Consider the following 18905-nt stretch of genomic DNA (forward strand, 5'->3'; position numbering starts at 1 on the left):
CTTGCTTAGATTCTAATATTTTTAGACCAAGACTCATTTTTAGTTCTGTGATAGTGCAGTTGTCTTAGCAGCTAAAATTACAAGTTCAGGTACAAATTAAGGTACAGACTTTAAACAGCCTACTACTGGGGGCAAAGCAAGAGGGTAGGAAAAGACAGAAACCCTGGACTTAAGGACAGCAGGAGGGTTAGTGAAATGTGTGCTAGACTTTTCAGAGAGAACTGAGTCAGAGAGTTCCTTTGTAACCCTCTGACAGGTGATATGTCAGGCTGTACACTGCTTCTCGCTCTGCCTTCCCTGTCCTACAAACTTCAGCTACATTCCCTAAATCCATCAAATGTTGTGTTCACTCTTTGGGGGACACTAATTGAAAGTCTGAGATTTGTGGGATGTGCCAAAAAGGGAACAATCTTCTAACTCTTCTGACCTCAGCCAAATGCTTATTTAGGGCTCTCATCTATTTAATAGTATCACCCATCACGTGGTGCTTCTTGCTATGGCAGAAGCATTTTACACCCCCTTTTGCGTTCATAGTCCGAAGCGTATAACAAGAAATTGGTGTAACTATTAGGAAAAATGTGTTGATGATGAAAAGACAGTCTTTGGTATGTGCCAAGAGAAACAGTTTATAAGCAGGTGCAGGGTTTTTCATTTGCTGTGCTTGTTTTTATTTTGGAGGAAACGCAATTCCATAAATTGTCAGAGTCCAGTTGTAAATTTACATTCTAGAGACAAGTTTTCTATAAACTCAGTAACTTGCATAGAGCTGAGACACTAGAAGTACCTTGCTTGCCTTGGCCAGCAACGAAGTTTAGGTTTCAATAAATCTAGAGCTTTCTGAGGATTAAAATCACTTGGTTTTTTTCACTATTGTTTTAGATATGTGAGATGAAATTAATGCAGATTTTATTAATACGCAAGAGTTTTGTCCATGAAAATGACACAATAAATGTGTGATTCTTCCTGTGTTGGTGTGGGAGGCATCTTTTTGAACACTAGGCAAGCAAATCACCCATTATCTTTTGTGATTAGTTAAGCCAAAACTAGTAATCTGAAATAGTTTTGCCGTCTTTGTGATATATTTTTATTGTGGGCTACCAGCTACACTTAACTGAAGGGTATACTTCCATTCTGTTTGCACAAATCAGGCTAACTTATTTGCCCTGCAGGAAATCATTTTTCTTATCTCTAATTTGTTATGTTCTTTGTTGTTGTTTTTTTTTCTTAGTTACATCAATATAAAGTAAAACAAACATCTTCTGTCTCCTGAATAGTGAATTTTTTTTTTTCCTGAAAATAACTCCAAGATGAACTCTGGGTGGGGTCAAGACACCATGTATCCTGGTGTGCTGACACACGTACCTGTTTGTGCATGTATATTTGCATATATTTGCATGTGCTTGTGTAACACATCTCTGGTACAGACCTAATGCTCATATATTATGGGGGATTTTTTTTCCTATTACTTGAAGCAGCATAAGGCAAGACTTAAATTAAGGACTGCAGCCCAAGGTTTACCTGCAGTAGCCCTCCTAGTGAAGGCAAACAGCAAGAGGTATTTGCTTCTTATGAGACAAATGTTTGAAAACTTCTAACAAGCCTCTTATAATTAAGCCAGTATCTTTATCCAATGATAGTGAGTCATAATCCATTTGAGCTGTATCATATGTTATGTTGGCATAATAAAAGGTTTTTTAAATACTACACAGGGTAGGACTGGTGATAATTACACCTTATAACCTGCTTGCTTTATTTTTCAGTCAGTCTTTGAGGCCGTTATAGGTGGTTTATGGATTTTATCATATGTATTATGGATTGAGGTGGTTTTATATTTCATATTAAAATACTAGCAAATGAGATGATTACTTGCAGGATCTTAGGGGTTGACCTGACTTGCATTTTCTTTCATTGCTGTTGTATGTCACGCTTTAGCACATGTGCTTATCTAGTAAATAATGAGATGAAACTGAATAAATTGTTGTTGTCACTCTGTATAGTTCTAGTAGATAACTGTGTGCTTCAGGTACTTAATTGCCATTCTGACTGAGAAGATAGTAGTTTAATGCTCCACTGCTGTGAACGATCACATGGTTAATTTTGCAATCCATGTGAACCTGAGAACTGAAATAGCATTGTGCAAAGTAGGAAATTTACATAGGTATTGTTTGTAAACCCAAGTCTTACTGGGCAGAAAGAAGCCAAAGATTAAAAAACTTTTTTTAAGCGTCATGTACTATATGAGTATCTCGTTTCAATTGTAAAAAAGGTAATACTATGTATTGGTGTTGCCAAAGTTAGACACGATGTGATCTGGAGTTGCTGTGGGATTGTTTCTTCTGGTTGTGAGAGGGAAGCTCTTAGTGTATTCAAGATAATGATGTTTACACTGGATAATTTATTTTCTTCATACTTTTATTTGTGACATGCAGTTATAAATGTAGAAGCTAATCTCATTTTTGCCTTTAAATTGCAGTTTAAATGAATATTTCAAATAATAATCCTGAGTTAAGAAGTTCAGGCAAGTTAGGAGCTGTTTGTATGGTGTGGAGACCAGACTTCAAGCAAGGGTGAAAAAGACTTAATCCTAGATTGCTTAAGTACTTTTTAATGTTCTCTGTCTCCATCGATAGACTGAATTTTTCACAGTGAAAGCATATACAGTTATATCCAGCTCATCTTCCCTGACTGTTTTCTCCATAAGCCTTCATCTGAGTTTAGTTATGACTTATAGCTTGAGCATGGTATTTGGGAAAAACAGAAAAAGTAGTATAAATGTAAATGTGAAAAGCTACAGCTCATTCTGTTTTTGAAATTGTTGGTGTGAAAAGAACTCAACAGTGTTTTATTTAAACAAGGTCTGCTTCAACCTTGATTGACTTGCAGTAAATTGCCTGGTACGAGAGGCAAAAGGAAGTGGATAGAAAAATGGCAATCAGCACCAAATGTTTCACGTATTGATTGACAAGCACCAGAGATGTGCTAGAGTAAGATAAATTGGCTAACAGAGCCCATCTTGACAGCTCCTGAGATGGGAAAATTGTTCCTGTTAATTTGGTTCTGGGACCTTGTCATTTATGAGGATATATATTTGAGTGCCTTCTAATGGTGTAAACAAACTTTGGATTCCTAAGTAGCATATTTCAGCTTCAGTTGTTTTAATTCTGCTCTGTCCATGTGTTTCTGAGCTGTAGTTTATAAAGTGCTTTAAGATTGAAAAGATGAGGGAAACTGTCATTATGTTAAAGATCCAGTTCATGCTGAAATATAAAACAGCACTGTCAAACTATTCTGTATTGTGTTTGATTTTCTGTGGGACTTTTGCTTCACTAAAAGGCATGGATCAGAGCCTGTTTGTTTGTCAGGGAAGAATGTGTATCTTTAGGCCTTCTTTCTGGCAAATTTAACAGTAACTATAATTAAAAGATTTCTTACATTTTTACATATCTAATTTGGTGCTTGCAAATGCCTTTTAATCAGGTTACAGGTTTTCTTAGTACTGCAGAGAGAAGCTCCCTTTTCCATATAGTAGGATATCATATGTCTGCCATTTCATTTCATTACAAGGAAATGTTATCTTTTTAATTTCCTGTACTGTTCTCCCATAGTGTCGTTTAGCAATGCTAAAGCAGTTAATGGTGTGATAGCTGTTGTGTTGCAATCTGCCACCCAGAAAAGCCTTACTTTGGCTAAATCTTTGCACAGGAAGTGAAATTTGGCATAAACCTCCTTTAAGAAGTCAATATTTTTCAGCTGTCATGTAGGGAAAGTGAGCAGGATCCAGTGTTCATTTAAGGTGTTGCTCACAAACAGTAAATGATATTGTCCTTCCACAGTCGATGGTCTGTTTCTTCATTTGTGTCTACTTCCCAAACTCTGAATGGTAAATCAACTTTTAAAAGATAAATATTTCAAACCTTTTTCAGTACAGGGAGGGAACAAAGTTCTGCACTTAAGTTGCTTATTTGCCAGTGGTTTGGTAGTTTTGTCTGTAATCTTGTACTTCACTACTCTCGGTATTCCATGTCATCTACAGGGAATAGTCAGCTTTACCAGAAGACATACAGATTTTTTTTAAAGGGCTAAATAGGCCTGGCTCCATGTTAGTGATGGTATTTAATTTCCCTCTTTGATAACTGCAATTCAGCTCCAAGCTGTGTTTCTAGATCTGTGCTCAGGAGACCACCCTGAATTGAATGAACGCAGCAGCCTGGTATTCTAGTCAGGAAAAGACTGTGACTAGGGGAGCTTCTCTCTGTGCAAAAGCTTTTAGGGCTCTAGGGTGAAATCCTGGCTGTGCTGAAGACAAAGATAAAATCATAGAATCACACAATCTTATTGGTTGGAAGGGACCTGAAAAGATCATCCAGTCCAACTCCCCTGCCAGAGCAGGAACCCCTAGTGTAGGTCCCACAGGAATGTGTGCAGGCAGGTTTTGAATGTCTCCAGTGAAGGAGACTCCACAACCTCTCTGGGCAGCCTGTCCCAGTGCTCTGTCACTCTCACAGTAAGGAAGTTTTTTCTGATGTTTACGTGGAAACTTTGTATTGACTTTTAATGGAGCTGAGATTACACAGTGGTTTGCTGTTAAATGGTGTTACTGGACCCGAGAAATTGTCAGGGCACACAATTGTTGAGTGTAAAATATCACAACAGTCTTAAACATTCATAGCACCCAGTAAATGTTTAAGGAAGAATGATGTTTAGCTGCCTAAGGATGCAGTAAGACACAGAGAAGTTAAACAAAGTTTTTTGTCCTTTGGAAAACTCTGCCAGTGACACACATGACTGAAGAGTTAGCCCTTTATTTTCCTTGTACGTCCTAAACTTCTACTAACATGAGTATGAGTTGTGTAAGAAACACAAGGTTACATCTTGAGAGATGAAGAAAGAAAAATGGAAATAGCAAGATAATATGTAAACAGAAGTATCAGTATCAAGAGTAATGGAAGCTTAATTCCCTTCATACTTTTCATACTTTTCTTACTGCACCTTAGTATCTCCCAGCACTAAGATCCAATCATCTCCAGAGTGTATCACAGCAGTTGTTTCACACAAATCTGGATGTGCATTCCACACACATTTAGGAAGCAGAGGAGCACTGTATTCAAACTGTAGTTGTAACTCAGAGAAGTAGACTTTGATAACATGAAGAATTATCCAGAAGACGGCAGCGGCACTGCACTATGTGGTAGAGCAGATTTTAACCATACTATTTAAATTATTTAGCCATTTACATAATGCTGATCACGAGAAACCTTGTGTCATTTCATGTTTGTTGATCACAATTTAGAGCTATTTTTCAGGAGGTGTCAGAGGTAACACAGACTCCCTAATCATTATCCAACTCCCACTGTTTAGTACTATCCTTGTATGACTTTCATGGAGTTTGTTAAATAATTACAGGTTGGAGTTGTCTCATGTTAGTTCAAGATAGTGTTATTTTTACCACCTATTAGTGACTCCAAGCACCTGAATCACTGGTTGTTGCGACATTCCTGGAACTACATCTCTCTACTAGAAATAAAGCCAGCATCATTCAGTAGGATGTGTAGTAGAGATGGCACTAGTAGTTGTTTAACAGTATTTAGCATTTCAGTGAAAGAAGGTGAAGAGGAGGTGTTTGGATAGCAGGTACAGGTTCTTAGCACAGCATAGTCTGATTTCTCTGTGTCACTAGAATAAAGATCAAATCAAGCACTTGTAGATTTATGTTAGGAGGTAGACTTCATAGTGTGCCTGCTAGTTACCTACCTAGGCCTAATTACAACCCTTTCAGTAATGGAATTCCCTAACACAAATGCTTAGCTCTGTATAAGCTGGTACAATTGATAAATAGGAAATGTTCTTCCTTCTCAATTTTTAAAAGCTGCACATGTTATTAAGTTACTATAAAGGTGGAAATTCAAACACATATGGTGGATGTGAATCTTCAATATGTTTCTTCTAAATACATTTCTAATCTTAGAATGTTAGTTTTGTCCCACAAGGAACAGGCAGTTGAGTAGTTGTTAAAATTTAATGTTAGTTATGGTTAGTTCAGTAAAACCATTTTTAGGGAAGTTTAAATTAATGCAAGTTCATGTAAATTATGTTCACGTGGGTTTGTCTCCTTTGTCTTGGTCTGATTTTACTGGCGAAATCAGAGGTACCATAAGATTAGAGAAGACATTTTGACTTTATGAGTGATGGGAAAAAAATCACTGAAACAAATTACTGTTTTCCGGCACTGAAGGTATCAAATGTATGCCAAGTAATCAGCTTGCTAGTGTAATAGGTTCATGAAGGAAAAGAGTTTTCTAATCTTGTTCACTGATGTTTTTTTTCCCAAGACAGCAACAGCTTTTATAAAATGAAGTTTATAACTTCTCATTACAGAATCTAATCAGCCCAAAAGACATTGAACAGCTGCAAAACCCTAACATCTTCTAGTTTCAATGATTTTTATTATTTATCATTGTTTAACTAAAAAAGAAAGGGGCATCGAATGATTTAACAAGACAAGAATTAAGTGACATTAGCTTTTGACAGCAACAAATTATTCCTTTACATGCTGAATTGCTTTAGATAATTTTTAAGTCATGACTGTCTACTTATTTTTAATATCCAAATTCCATAAAACTGATATATTTTGTAGATGGATTGCTTAGGGAAATTAATTTAACTTGAACGCTGAAAGGAGAGAAGTGATTTATTTCCAAGTTAGTCTTACTCTTCTGCATATATTTTAGTAATGATAGTGTCTTGCAGTGTTACAGTGATTTCCATATTCAAGAATTATACATGCGCAGTACTTCAGGAAATATTAACCACACAGGGAGGTCAAATGGTTTAAGGAAGATAAAACAACTTGAACAAGCTTGTAGAATGTATCTGAAATCAAAAATAGAGGGTAGGACTTTCTGGTTATTCTTCACTCATCCCTTTTCTATTATCTGCAGTTCTCAAACTGTATTCCTGGATGTGCAATAAATGGTTCTACTTCAGAGGACAGGGGAGAGGAGTATTATTAAATATGAATACATTTTTACACTGGATAGATTTCTTGTTTGGTAACAGAAAGTGATTGCAATTTAAAGTTGTTTTTTCGCTTTTTCTGTCTATTATTATACCTTATAAACAATTTCTTGTTCAAAAACGTAGTTAGAACTACAACAATGCTAAACCAAGGAGACTATGCATTACTGTCACAAAGAATCTCAGTTTATTTTGTTTTGTTTGGGTTTTTCTTGGTTTATCCTTATCCCCATCCCATCCCCTTTAGGTTTGCTTGGAAATTTGAATATAAGTTATAATGTGTACCTAAGAAGAAATAGTCTTGAGTTTTAGGATAATTTTATTTAAACAACATTTTAATGTCTTGACAATTAAAATGCTTTACCTGCACCGGTAGGTTTAGGAGTTCTAGGATTATGCTTTCTAAAGAAATGCACTATTTTGCTTTACAATGTGAATTTAAGATCTTTCAAAGCTCTATTTTATGTTGCGTCAGATTAGCTTATGTTACTGTGTTTCATATTTTCATGAAGGAGGTAGAGATTTTGGCAGGTGTGTGTTAATTTCTTCAGTGTCCTTTTCCTGAGGGATTTGGTCCCCTTAGAGTTGTTTTTGCTTTTTGTTGTTTCACAGAAGGGCTCTAGGAAACTTGGCTGTGGTTGAGGAAAGAGTTGGTTTCATCACCTGCTTGAGAGAGGAGGGAATGGGTGTTGCTTGCTCTAACTTTGGCTTTAGAATTATCCTTGGAGGTCTTGCTCACATAAATGCTTTCACTCATCCTGAACACAAGAGGGTTTCATGTGGTGGAGCTCTGGTGGAGCTGTGCCACGGCAACACTGGCGCTCAGCTCCCACTGCTCTGGGCAGCTGCAATGGGAGCCTGCCAGTGTTGCAGCTGCCTTGAAATGAAAAACCCACCAAAAAAAAATAAAGGGGAAGGAGGGAGGTGAAGAAAGGTCTCAGGACTTCATGAGCCCAAGTGAAGCCCTCCTGAAGGAACAAAGCTCCAGGCAGCCCCAGGGAGAAGAGTGGCCAGTAACCAACCTGGAGCATGTGCAGGCTGCAAAGATGCAGCCGCAGGCAGGGCTGTCGTCCTCCAGAGGTGACTCTACTGGTTGGTACTTGGCACAGCAGAAGCTATAGCCTGTGGGTGAAAAGAGCATAACTGGGCTCTCTGTGTGCCCTGCAAGGCTCTGCAGCTCTGCTCTCTCAGGAGTTACTGACAAAAAAAAATATAAATCTCTCTTTATACGTTGTTAGAAATTGCCTTTGGGGCATATTCTTGCCTATACCGTAGTTGCTTAATTATTATTTTATTATTTTCTCTCTGTTCATTTTCTCTGGTATGATACAGTGGTAGCAATTATCCTTAGTTGTCCTGACTTTGTGTTTTGATGCTGAGAAATACCTAAAACCATCAGTAAACTGTTCTGTGCAGGATTATCAGCCCCATATTTTTAGGAAGACCTTGTTTCCTCCTTTGACTCTTGTGAAATAGACTCTGTGAAAACCTTTTTCTTACGTTGGCTGGTTTTGTTCATTTCTTGCTTTTGGAGAGATAGGAGCTTAGAAGCACTGAAAGTACCTTTCTTCAGTGATAACTGGCATCCAAATCCTGATTTATATCTTTCTTTTTTGCTATTTTTAAGCTTGTTTGCCTCAGAGAGAAAAATGCAACAGGAGCTTTGGTGACAAAAAGCAACTCAATACTGAAGAAAGTGATCACGATTTGTTAGATTTCTTTCCCTCTTTGTTTTTTGTTTTTTGTTGTGGGTTTTTTTTTTTGCGTACTGAAGTCTTGGCTTTTGTTCTGTCACCTTGAAATGCAGTCTAATGAATTAAGGGTTAACTGGGTCCTTTTACTGATAGATGAGCACTGCTACTTGCTGGATGAGGTAACAGTTAGGTGGTGTGTCTAATCTTTCTCCTGGGAGCTGGTAGTACAGGCAGCTTAGCTCTGGGGGAAAAGGACTTTCACCCCTGAGAAAAGCTTTGCCTGCTGGGGCTGCACAGTGACCTTTGCTGCTCTGAAATACAAATGCCATTTTAGCTACAAAAATCATAGATGCTGTTACTATATGGAAAATGGGTGATTTTTCCTCTTGTCAGTTAACTGTAGTAATTTAATCACATACAAAAATATTTGTATTCCTTATGCCAGTTATGACAATATGTATTTAATTTATTAAATATTACTCTACTTGAGGGTGGCCAGCCCATTGGCAAGATGTGCTTTGCACACATGAAGAACAGTTTTTTTTTTCTTGCAGAAAGCAATTATTCTGGGGAGGAATAGGAGAGTCTGCTGAATGTGCTGTACCTCAGGAAAGTTTCTCCTTCATCAGCTGCCTGCTTAATTTATAGTGCTTTGCACTGCAAAAACATGCATCTTATGTTATCAAGTTGTTTCCTGACATATTTAGCAGTGCTTCTCACTCTTTCAAGTGAACTTAACATTGCTGACAATGTAGGTGCTTCAGTTAGGCTGAGTTGGAAATGCAGTGAGAATGTTTTGTGTGCTGGAGGAGGAGGGTGGTGTGTGTTCCCCTGACAGCAGGGCCCTGGCTCTGTTCCTTGTAGTGATTCCGTTTGGCTTTCTAGCTGTTGGCTGAAAGGAGGGAGATCTGTTTTATCATGTCTAGTTCATGTCCAGCCACTGCTAGATACTAGATAGCCTTCCTACTGTCATTTTGGGAACTATGAGCAACACAGCAACTGCTCTTAATGATACTGGCCATCACTTAAGTCACTAATGTAATTTTATGGGATTATTTATATAGGGGATGATCCTTTGCATTAATGTAACATGAATATCTGCTTCAATGTTAATCTTAATTGCCAGTGAAGTGTTTCATAGGTTCTGTTCTGATGGCATCAGTTATGTAGAAGCAACTTGTCTCCTCTCACTTCCCCAGCTTCCTGCATTAATGCTGCAGGGCTACTACACCCTCCAAACATTTGTTTTAAAAAAAAAACAGTTTCACACTGGTAACCTCTGGCTGTGAGGCTGTTCTTAACAAGGAGAATAAAGGAATTCCTCACACCAGTGTCTGTCTGCATACTGAGCTTTGGTTGATGTCTTGAAATCGTGAGACTGTGGCATTGTTTTTGAATGTTGATTTTACTGCAGATTTTAAGCCTTAGAGACTTATAGGAGTAATTGAGGAATGGTTTCATAAAAGTTCCTGGGCTGATGAAGAAAGATGTGACTATGTTAAAAAGAAAAAATGGAAATAATAAGTCTTTTCTGTCTGCTATGTAATCCTGGAAAAAAATGTAAGTACGAGGAGGGTAAAGAAGACCCTTGCAGAATGAGGTGCTGTGTGGCATGGAAGACCAAAGCTGTTCCAAATCAGAATGAACTTCAGAAGGAGAGTTACCTCCCCCCCCGCCCCCCCCCCTCTAAGTAGTGAGGTAAGATAAATGACGGGAGAAAATAATGGGGAGAAGTGGAGAGTATGGAAGGAAAGATGTTTTCTTCTTGTCTGCTGGGTTTTTTTTGAAAAATGTCTTAGAAAAACCCTGTGTACGAGTCTTTGCCATGCACAAATATAGGCAGTCTGAATGTGCATATGAACAGATATTGGAAGAACTAATACTAATATTTACTATTGACATTTTAATGTATCAGCTTTTAGACTCTAGTTTCCCATTCTAGCATTTGTATCTGGTTTGTGTTTCTTTGGGTATTTTACACAATTCATTATTGCTGTCAGTAGATGTAAGTATCCATTACATAGGGTTTCTGTCAGTGCACAACTAGAGTAAAATCTTGTTCATGGAAGCTTTATCATATTAATATACGAAGAGTAGGCACAAATTGTACAAAATCCTATTTACATTATGGATTTAAGTTTTTAAAATAGCACTGTAATAGCATACTGATGTTACCATACATCACAGCATGTTTTATAATACTGTAGGGTATTGCAAGTCCCATTGTGAAGTGGCGGAAATTTGGAATAATGGCAAGAGATGAGGCATTTCAAAATATGACTACTAAGGTATCTGCAGACACACAAGTGGGTCTGGCAAGAGGGTCAGGTTTAGAAAAGCTATAAAGCTAAGTCTTTTATTTTAAATGGAACAACACATTGAACTTATTTGACCAAGATACTAATATTCAACAGTATGAATTGAACCCATTATTTCTAACTTGAATGTATAGTAACAAATAAATTGTATTTATCATGCTCTTTATAGCCTAACTACATACATTGAATTCTTTTCAGTAGTTTCACAACCATTCTCTCAACTGTTGTACAACAGATAGGTGCCCTTTAGCTGAGGCACTACTGTAGAGGGAAAGGCTCTAGTGGGAGTTGCATGTTTAGTAGATGCCAAAGGAATCAGCTTCACAGAAAGATGAAGAATGTCCCAACCACAAGAAAAGTTTTAATCAAATTTAGCAGCTTATTACAAAACGTAACCACAGGACAGATTGGCAATAGGTTCTGTGGCTCATAAACATCTATGTTTTTCAATTAACGTGCTTATGGATCAACCTTCTTCAGGAGCCAACTTCCCACCAAAATCATGAAACATTTTAACAACTTAATACCTTCTGTTTTCTCTAAGCGAGGAACAGAACTGTAGTAATTAGACATTTTACCTCGTCGTCAGGGATTTGGGCTATGTTATTTCATGAAAGTGACAATGTGATTAGCTTTTCTGGCAAAAGAGTACTTTTTATTTCTCTCAATGTATTCTGCAAAAATGTACCTACATTTCTCTGAAATAACGTACGTAGTTTACGCAGATGGAAAAATATTTTTCCCTTCATCTCATAACCTCACACATCCCATGTTTTCCTAATACAGTAATATACTTCCATATGATACAGTAAATGCAGTTTTTGATTTTATAAACCTTCATTTAACTTCACAATGTTGAAGCAGAGCCAGAGCATGTGAAACTAAAATGCACAGAGTGGGCACAGTGTCACATTCCTATCTGAGGTGTATCAAACCACAGCCTCTCTGCTTGTTTCCAACACATTGCAAAGAAATAATTAGAAACTGGTTTTATCAGTCACTTCTGTTGACTGTTTAGTATATTCTTTGTAGTATTTAGTAAGAATAGCATAATCATGAATAATAACTGTAATTATTCCTGTCATCAATATTAGAATTATTTCCTTGTGAAGACAAGTCCACAATGAAAGTATTCAGTGCATATTGAGTTTTCTCTAGCATGAGAGATGGCAGATGGGGCTTACTACGGAGTAGCTTAAACCCATTTCTGTCATATGATAACTTGGTCATTTAGTTTTATCATCCATTTATCCAGTGTTAAAATGTAATAAAATTAAGCATAAGAGTCACTTGCCTTATTTTCAGGTATTTATTTTATTTCAAAATTTTGAAGGTAAAAGAGTAGTTCATGCTATTTGCTGGTACTATGCAGTGGAAGTTTTTCTATGTGTACATTCAGTTGATTAAAACTCCCCAAATATAGTCTGTATATGATGGCTGGAATTTTATTTATTTATTTCCTTCTTTGGGAAGTTGATGTGTGACTCTGTAAGATTATCTTCTGGTCTAAACATTTGTGTAATTCATATAAAGCGAGTGGTCCTTGATTCCAAAAGTGAAGAGGTAGTTAAAGAGAAAGGCAGTACATGCTGCCTCGATGGATTGGTGTCAGTCATGAGAAGGAAGTTCATAAAAGCAAAAAAAAAAAGTATGAAGAATTTTTTTGTTGGCTTTATGCCAGTAGTTTATTTAGTTGGCCAAAAGATATGGTTTTGTAGTGGGCTGAGATATACGGTATCCATTAAGGCTTGGGTTTCAGTGTCAAAATTACTCTGTCTGGGGAGATAGGCAAGAGATTCTGCCCGAACAGAACCAATGCAAAAAGAAATGAGAGTGAAAAGACAGGAAAGGTTAGAATTTACAACCCATATTCCAGCTTAGCCCATCTCTATGAATGGTGTAATTCCCTTGCAGTCCTGCTGTCTCCTCTGCTTCCTGTCTCATCTATCCATGGGTTTTGGAAAGATGTTCAACAAAGCAGGAAGAACCTTAGCTTGGAGGTAGCCTTCATGTGGTTTCTGTTACATGCCTCAAATAGATTCCTGTTTTGGAGGAATTTCCCTGGTAAAAAAAGAAAAAATGTAACCAGACCACCACCGTTATTTGACAAGATGACTACTGACATGTTGTAATTCCAGAAATCAACTCATTGTAGTTGCCTTCCTCACTGGTCTTACTTAGCCAAAACAGACCTATTTCTGTGAAAATTTTTCTGGTCAAGTATGTAGCTGATGCAGCTGAGAGTGCAGACAAGGGCGCTGCTGCCTTGCTCTCCTTCACCCAGCTCTCCTGGCCAATTACAGGCTGGTGCTGTGGAGAGATTTCTGGAATAAGCTCACAACAAAGCTGTTCACAGTGCCTTAAGTATGACCCAAAGGGACAAGTTTGTACCCATGGAGAGGTTCTGTGGTTCTGCTAACTGTGTAACAGTGGACAGTCACAGTGTAATTACTTGGCTCTTTGGGGTTTTTTCGTTACAGTCGTTGCTGATCTCTGCTCCCTGTCTCCTCTTTCCCAGGTCGTCCCATTCCACCTACATCCTCGTCTAGCCTTCTCCCATCTGCTCAGCTGCCCAGTTCTCATAATCCTCCACCCGTTAGCTGCCAGATGCCATTGCTAGACAGCAACACGTCCCATCAAATCATGGACACCAACCCTGATGAGGAGTTCTCTCCTAATTCATATCTACTAAGAGCGTGTTCAGGGCCACAGCAGGCTTCCAGCAGTGGTAAGAAAATTGCAAACAAATGGAGTTGTTTGTGACATGTTTGTGCCAATTTTATGCCTATTTTTTTTGCAAGTTTGTTCTTACATCACCACAGTATTAGAGCGTATTTGGGAATGAGGCAAATAAAAATCTCATTGCTTCATTTCAAGGAAACATTTATGGAAATGCCATATATTTCATATGTTTCTTCTTTAATTATAGAGAGCTTTTTAGTTTTTGGAGTGTTATAAGTAGTTTAAAAATATTACTGAGTTCTTGTCATCAGAGGAATTTGCTTCTCAAAGTAGTTTTGCTGCTCCTTCATGCATCTTCTAAGTGTGGTGTGTGCAAAATGGTTCCATGCTCTGCATAGGCTTGTCTTGCAGCTCAAGTAGGTGCTGAGGTTCTGTATCTGAAAGTGTTTTGCTTCTGCCAGTCTGTGTCTGTTCTTGTTTCAGAATCTGTCTTATTCTACACTCCCAATGTCACATTTCACTAAGATACTGCTATTTTCCAGCAAATTAATTCTTGTCTTTCAGGCCACATTTTTAAGACATTTGCAGTTCTGCTATCAGTCATATCATCTGTAGTGCTTGGGGTTTTCTTTCTTTGCCTTTTTTTTGCCTTTTTTTTTTCTTTTTTATTAACAGCTTCTGATTTTTTTTGTTTTGACAGCCAAAGACTGAGTAATGAAGACACAATTTCTTTTTAGAAATACAGGCAAAACAAAAGAAGGCTGCCCTAGTCATTCTATGAGTCTTTGATGATAGTTCCTGACTTTTGCCTTTGTTTTCTTTTGGAAGCATATATATCTTTTATTGCAGTTTCTGTCTATTCAACTAAACATTACAAGTTTATATCTTATATGCAGTTTCTGATCTGCTCGAGGTCACTCTTTCCTGTCACAATACAGATCTGACCAGTTTGGGAGATTCAGTGTGGTGTGGAACTGCTGGCCTTTGTGGGTACATACAGTGCAGTGGAATGGTGCCCTCTGGGTGGTGGCTGGTGGTGCATGGTGGGAGGATGAGACAATGGGCAGAAGTTGAAATACAAGATTCAGATTCAGTATTGAGGTGAAACTTCCCTAAGCATTGGTTGGAACAAGTTGCTCGGAGAGCCTGTGCAGTCTCTGTCCTTCGAGGTTTTCAAGAAGAGCTTGGTTCAAATCTTTAGCTACTTGGTCTAACCTCAGTGCTGTCTTTGTGTGGCAGAGGCTGGGGTTCCTTACATCCTGAATTATCATAGAATCTTAGAATGTTTAAGGGTGGAAGAGACCTTAAAACTCACCAGGTTCCAACCTCCCTGCTCTGAGCAGGGACACTTCACACTAGACCAGGCTGCACAAAGCCTCATATACTTTAACCCTATGATCCAATTCCTATCTCAGATATGTTAATATGGAATTACAGAAAGAAATAATAATTCATTGATGGTGAATGGTCCCTTTGTACTTGAGGTTAGAAGGTGGAAAATACAATAGAAGTTTTGAGAGGTTTTTTAGGAGGTTCAGGAGGGTCCGGGTAGCTGGAGACCTCAAAATCTGTAATGGGCCGTTAAGTAGAAACTGGGGGTGAATAAATTGATCTGCTCTATCCCAGATGAGTCAGTATAACTTCTTTAAAGTTCTGCCTTAGAAACCTTTACGAGTTGTTTGTAGGAGTCAGCTATTTCCAAATAAGGGAGAACTAGTTGAGAGAGAGTCCTTGTATTTTCAAAAGGGTCTCAGCAAAATCTGTCACGAAGTGCTTTTAAGGAAATTAAACTAACATAAAGGGTAAGAGGGAAGGTCTCTGAATGCTGAGTAGGTATTTGGAAGATGGTAAGCACAACCTGGAGCTCCCCAACAAATTTTCATGACACATGAAGATCCCTGGAGAAGATGGTGAGCTGTGGGGTGAGACAGGCAGCTAATGGCAGCATGCTAAGGACGAGATCAGCCTGTGAAGGATCCCAAAAGGGCCTTGTGAGACCAAGTAACAGGGCAACAAAATGGCAGGGGAAATTGAAGGCAGGGCAATGTTAAGTGGTATTTATGGAAAAAGTAGCTTTGGCTCACTGATGGACCATGACCAATCAGGAGTGCATTGTTGAGCACATGCTTCATCTCTGAGCTCTGGAACAGGTGGACGGTGACAGCTGAAGAAAGCAATAAAGAACAAAAGAGACAACATTGTCTAAAGGATGTGCTGGATCCAACAGTTTCAGAGTTTAAAGGGGAATGGGAAAAATAAATGCAAGGGAGATGCAGTGAGGGTCGTTAAGTAGAAGAAAATCGAGGTCAGGGAATGTGACCCAATAAAAAGACACTTAGAAGTTACCTGAATACTTGGTATTCATGGCTGCTGTTGGAGACTGAGTGAACTTGCATGGCTTGTCTTATGCAGCCAAATGAAGGAAGCTGCAGTAAAACAACATAATAAAATTTGATGGAAGAGCTTTCTGTTTCATTTGAAATAATAATAATAGTAAAGTAATATTTTCTTTAGAACCTTAAAAGCTTTGTGTTGTCACACTTGTTACTGTGGACTGACCCAAGGAACCTTTTTGGCATGCTCGGATATGCTTTGATTTGTTTATTCAGCCAACAATGGCTCAATTGTTCTCTACATTCTAACATTTTTTATCCCAAAATATTCCATTTCTTTCTTTAATAAATAGTAATTTTCATTTTCAGAGCATAAGATTTTTTTTATTTTATTTTTTCTTTTTAACCATAGCCAGATGCATAATTATATGATCATCACCGAGTGTGTTGTATAGAATGAGCTCCCCTGGATTTTGTGCATTCTCTGGAAATTAATAAGCATTTTCTAGCAATCTCATTTATTTTTCTCTAGTTCTCACCATCTTTCCTTTAAAGAGTTTATAAGAAAATACCATAGATATTGATATACACCTGACATTGAAAAAAACCTTTTTTGTGGCTCATTCTTTTTCTTGAAGGATTTTCAGAGTACCTTCTACCATCTACATGATAAGGAAAGGTGTAGACCATGCTTTGATTATTTTATTTTTATTTTAAATATATATATTTTTTTAAATCTCTTTTAGTTCCTATGGCAACTAGCTAATCTAGATCCAGACATTTGGGAGAAAGTAAATAAATTTAAATATTTCGTTTAGATTTGGATTTGGGTGTAAAAGGAATCCTTGAAGATACTTAGATTTAAGGCTTAGACTCCTGATAATCTTTCATGATTCTTAAATATTTCCTGGCACTTTCTGAGTTCTTCTTTAAACATTTCTATCACAGTCTTCAAAGTACATGCTGAAGATGATGTATTTGCAGAAGTCTTGTAGTGATTACACCACCTAAGTGTCCTCTTGTTTGTCTGACTGTGCACTTATGCTCGCTTCAACCTCTACAATTTCAGGATAGCTCCTCCAGAAGTTTAAGATGAGTCTTCTTGGATATGAGGTGATAGTCATCCACATGTACTGCCCTGTGCCCTTCACAATAGCCATTCTTGATATAGCTGGAAAACTCATTTGCCTAAAAAAATTACCTAATCAAATCTTCCATCAAACGAGCAATCTATTGTTGATATTATGAAGGCCTTTAATCTACAATAAATCTTTGTTAGAACTCATCAGAGCTTCCAGTTTGAGAGAAATGTGATTATAGCACTCTTAAAATGACATTACATCATCGGGGTGATTGGTTTATCATTTGGAGAAGCTACATCAATCATAACTAGCATAACCACAGTAAATGAATTCAACCTTTCTGCTGCAGAACAATGACACAATAATTGCTCAAAATCAGACTTAAAATGAAATCAGAAAATGCACTTTCTTTAAATATGATGTTAACCTGATGGAATATATTATTAAAAATCATGTTTGAGGAAATTCTGTGTAATTAAAAATATGTGAAGATTTATTCCATTTTTCTCTCATTAGACCCTGATTTCAGTTACAGAATCATTTTCTATGCAACAGACATTATGCTGGTTTTTAATTGAACTATCATCACTTACATTCTTCTGCTTGTATTTCTTAATGTAATATGCAGTACAATTATATGTGATGAAGGACAAGAGGCTTTTGAAATCTGATGCACCTGCTGATAGTATTTTGAAAACCACAAATATTATAGAAGCAAATTAGACCTTTTATTCATGAAAAAATAATGGACTTTTTTTCTCCCTCTTAAAAGAGGGTCAGTTCTTGTCACACCATTTTCTAGGGTACTTTCTTACAGCTAACAGTAGCAATAGTTTAATTTCTTTTTCCTGTATGTATTGTATGTATTTTCTCTCTGCTAATGTAAGGTGACTCATCCTGTTGGAATGCATTTTAATGGCTTCAATCATAATACAATATAACAGGCTGTTTTTCAGTCTTACTTAAAAAAAAAGATAAGGGTTTTTGTTGCCAGCAACTTTGCCTTTTCTTTTTTATATAAGATTTATTCCTGTTAAACCAAATTTTGGAATCCCAAAAGAAAACCTGCTTTTCAACCTGAGTAAAACAACTAGCATCTACCTACTTGAACAATAGGTTTTGATATAATGGCCCATAATTGGGTGCAGTCATCATCTTCAACCATTCTAACAATGAGAAAGTAGATGCAGGATGATTTTCAGAGTATTTTGATTTGGGGACGATTCTAAACTGCACATTTTGTGTTGCCACGATTCCCAATAAGTTACTGATGTTTAACTGGAAGGGGGATCATTCCCAGCTTTTCAGTGTTAACATTTCTTTTAGACTCAGACACAATCATACAAAGCAGTTGGCTCAATGTGAGGGGATTTGCCCACAGAGCTGGAGTTGAAATAAATCAAACACTTTATGCTGTTTACCCTAGTTATGTAAAGGATCAATATTCATTATATGCAGTATAAATATCTAGAAGGATCTCTTGCATTCAACAGATATTACCTGTATGTAGGATTTAATAATTATTAATGCATAATTTCCACCACCTCTTTGCAGTCTAATCCAGTTTGTAGAAACTTTTTGTTTTCTCTCTGACGTCCAACTTCCATTAATGCAGCTGGAGATCTTATTTGAGATCCTCTGCTGGGAGAGCTTGGAAGGTTGTGCTTTATAATCCTCTACAATCTGGCATCAAATAAACAGGTATTTCCAGTTTCTGGTGTATAATGCAAACCCATACAGAAGACAGGAATCTTTAAGAAATAAATGAATCCTAAAGAAAAG

At 37.4% G+C, this 18905-nt stretch overlaps 1 protein-coding gene across 1 annotated transcript in view; it reads left to right on the top strand.

The window, feature by feature from the left end:
- The window catches only part of TENM2 (teneurin transmembrane protein 2), a 600962-nt gene that overhangs the window by 370037 nt on the left and 212020 nt on the right, over positions 1-18905 (top strand). The window contains exon 6 of the mRNA XM_051631239.1: positions 13545-13754. Coding sequence (XP_051487199.1) covers positions 13545-13754 — 210 coding nt within the window. The remainder of the gene's footprint in view (positions 1-13544; positions 13755-18905) is intronic.

Source organism: Apus apus, chromosome 13 (genome assembly GCF_020740795.1).
Source record: "Apus apus isolate bApuApu2 chromosome 13, bApuApu2.pri.cur, whole genome shotgun sequence".
In the NCBI taxonomy this organism is placed as follows: Eukaryota; Metazoa; Chordata; class Aves; order Apodiformes; family Apodidae; genus Apus; species Apus apus.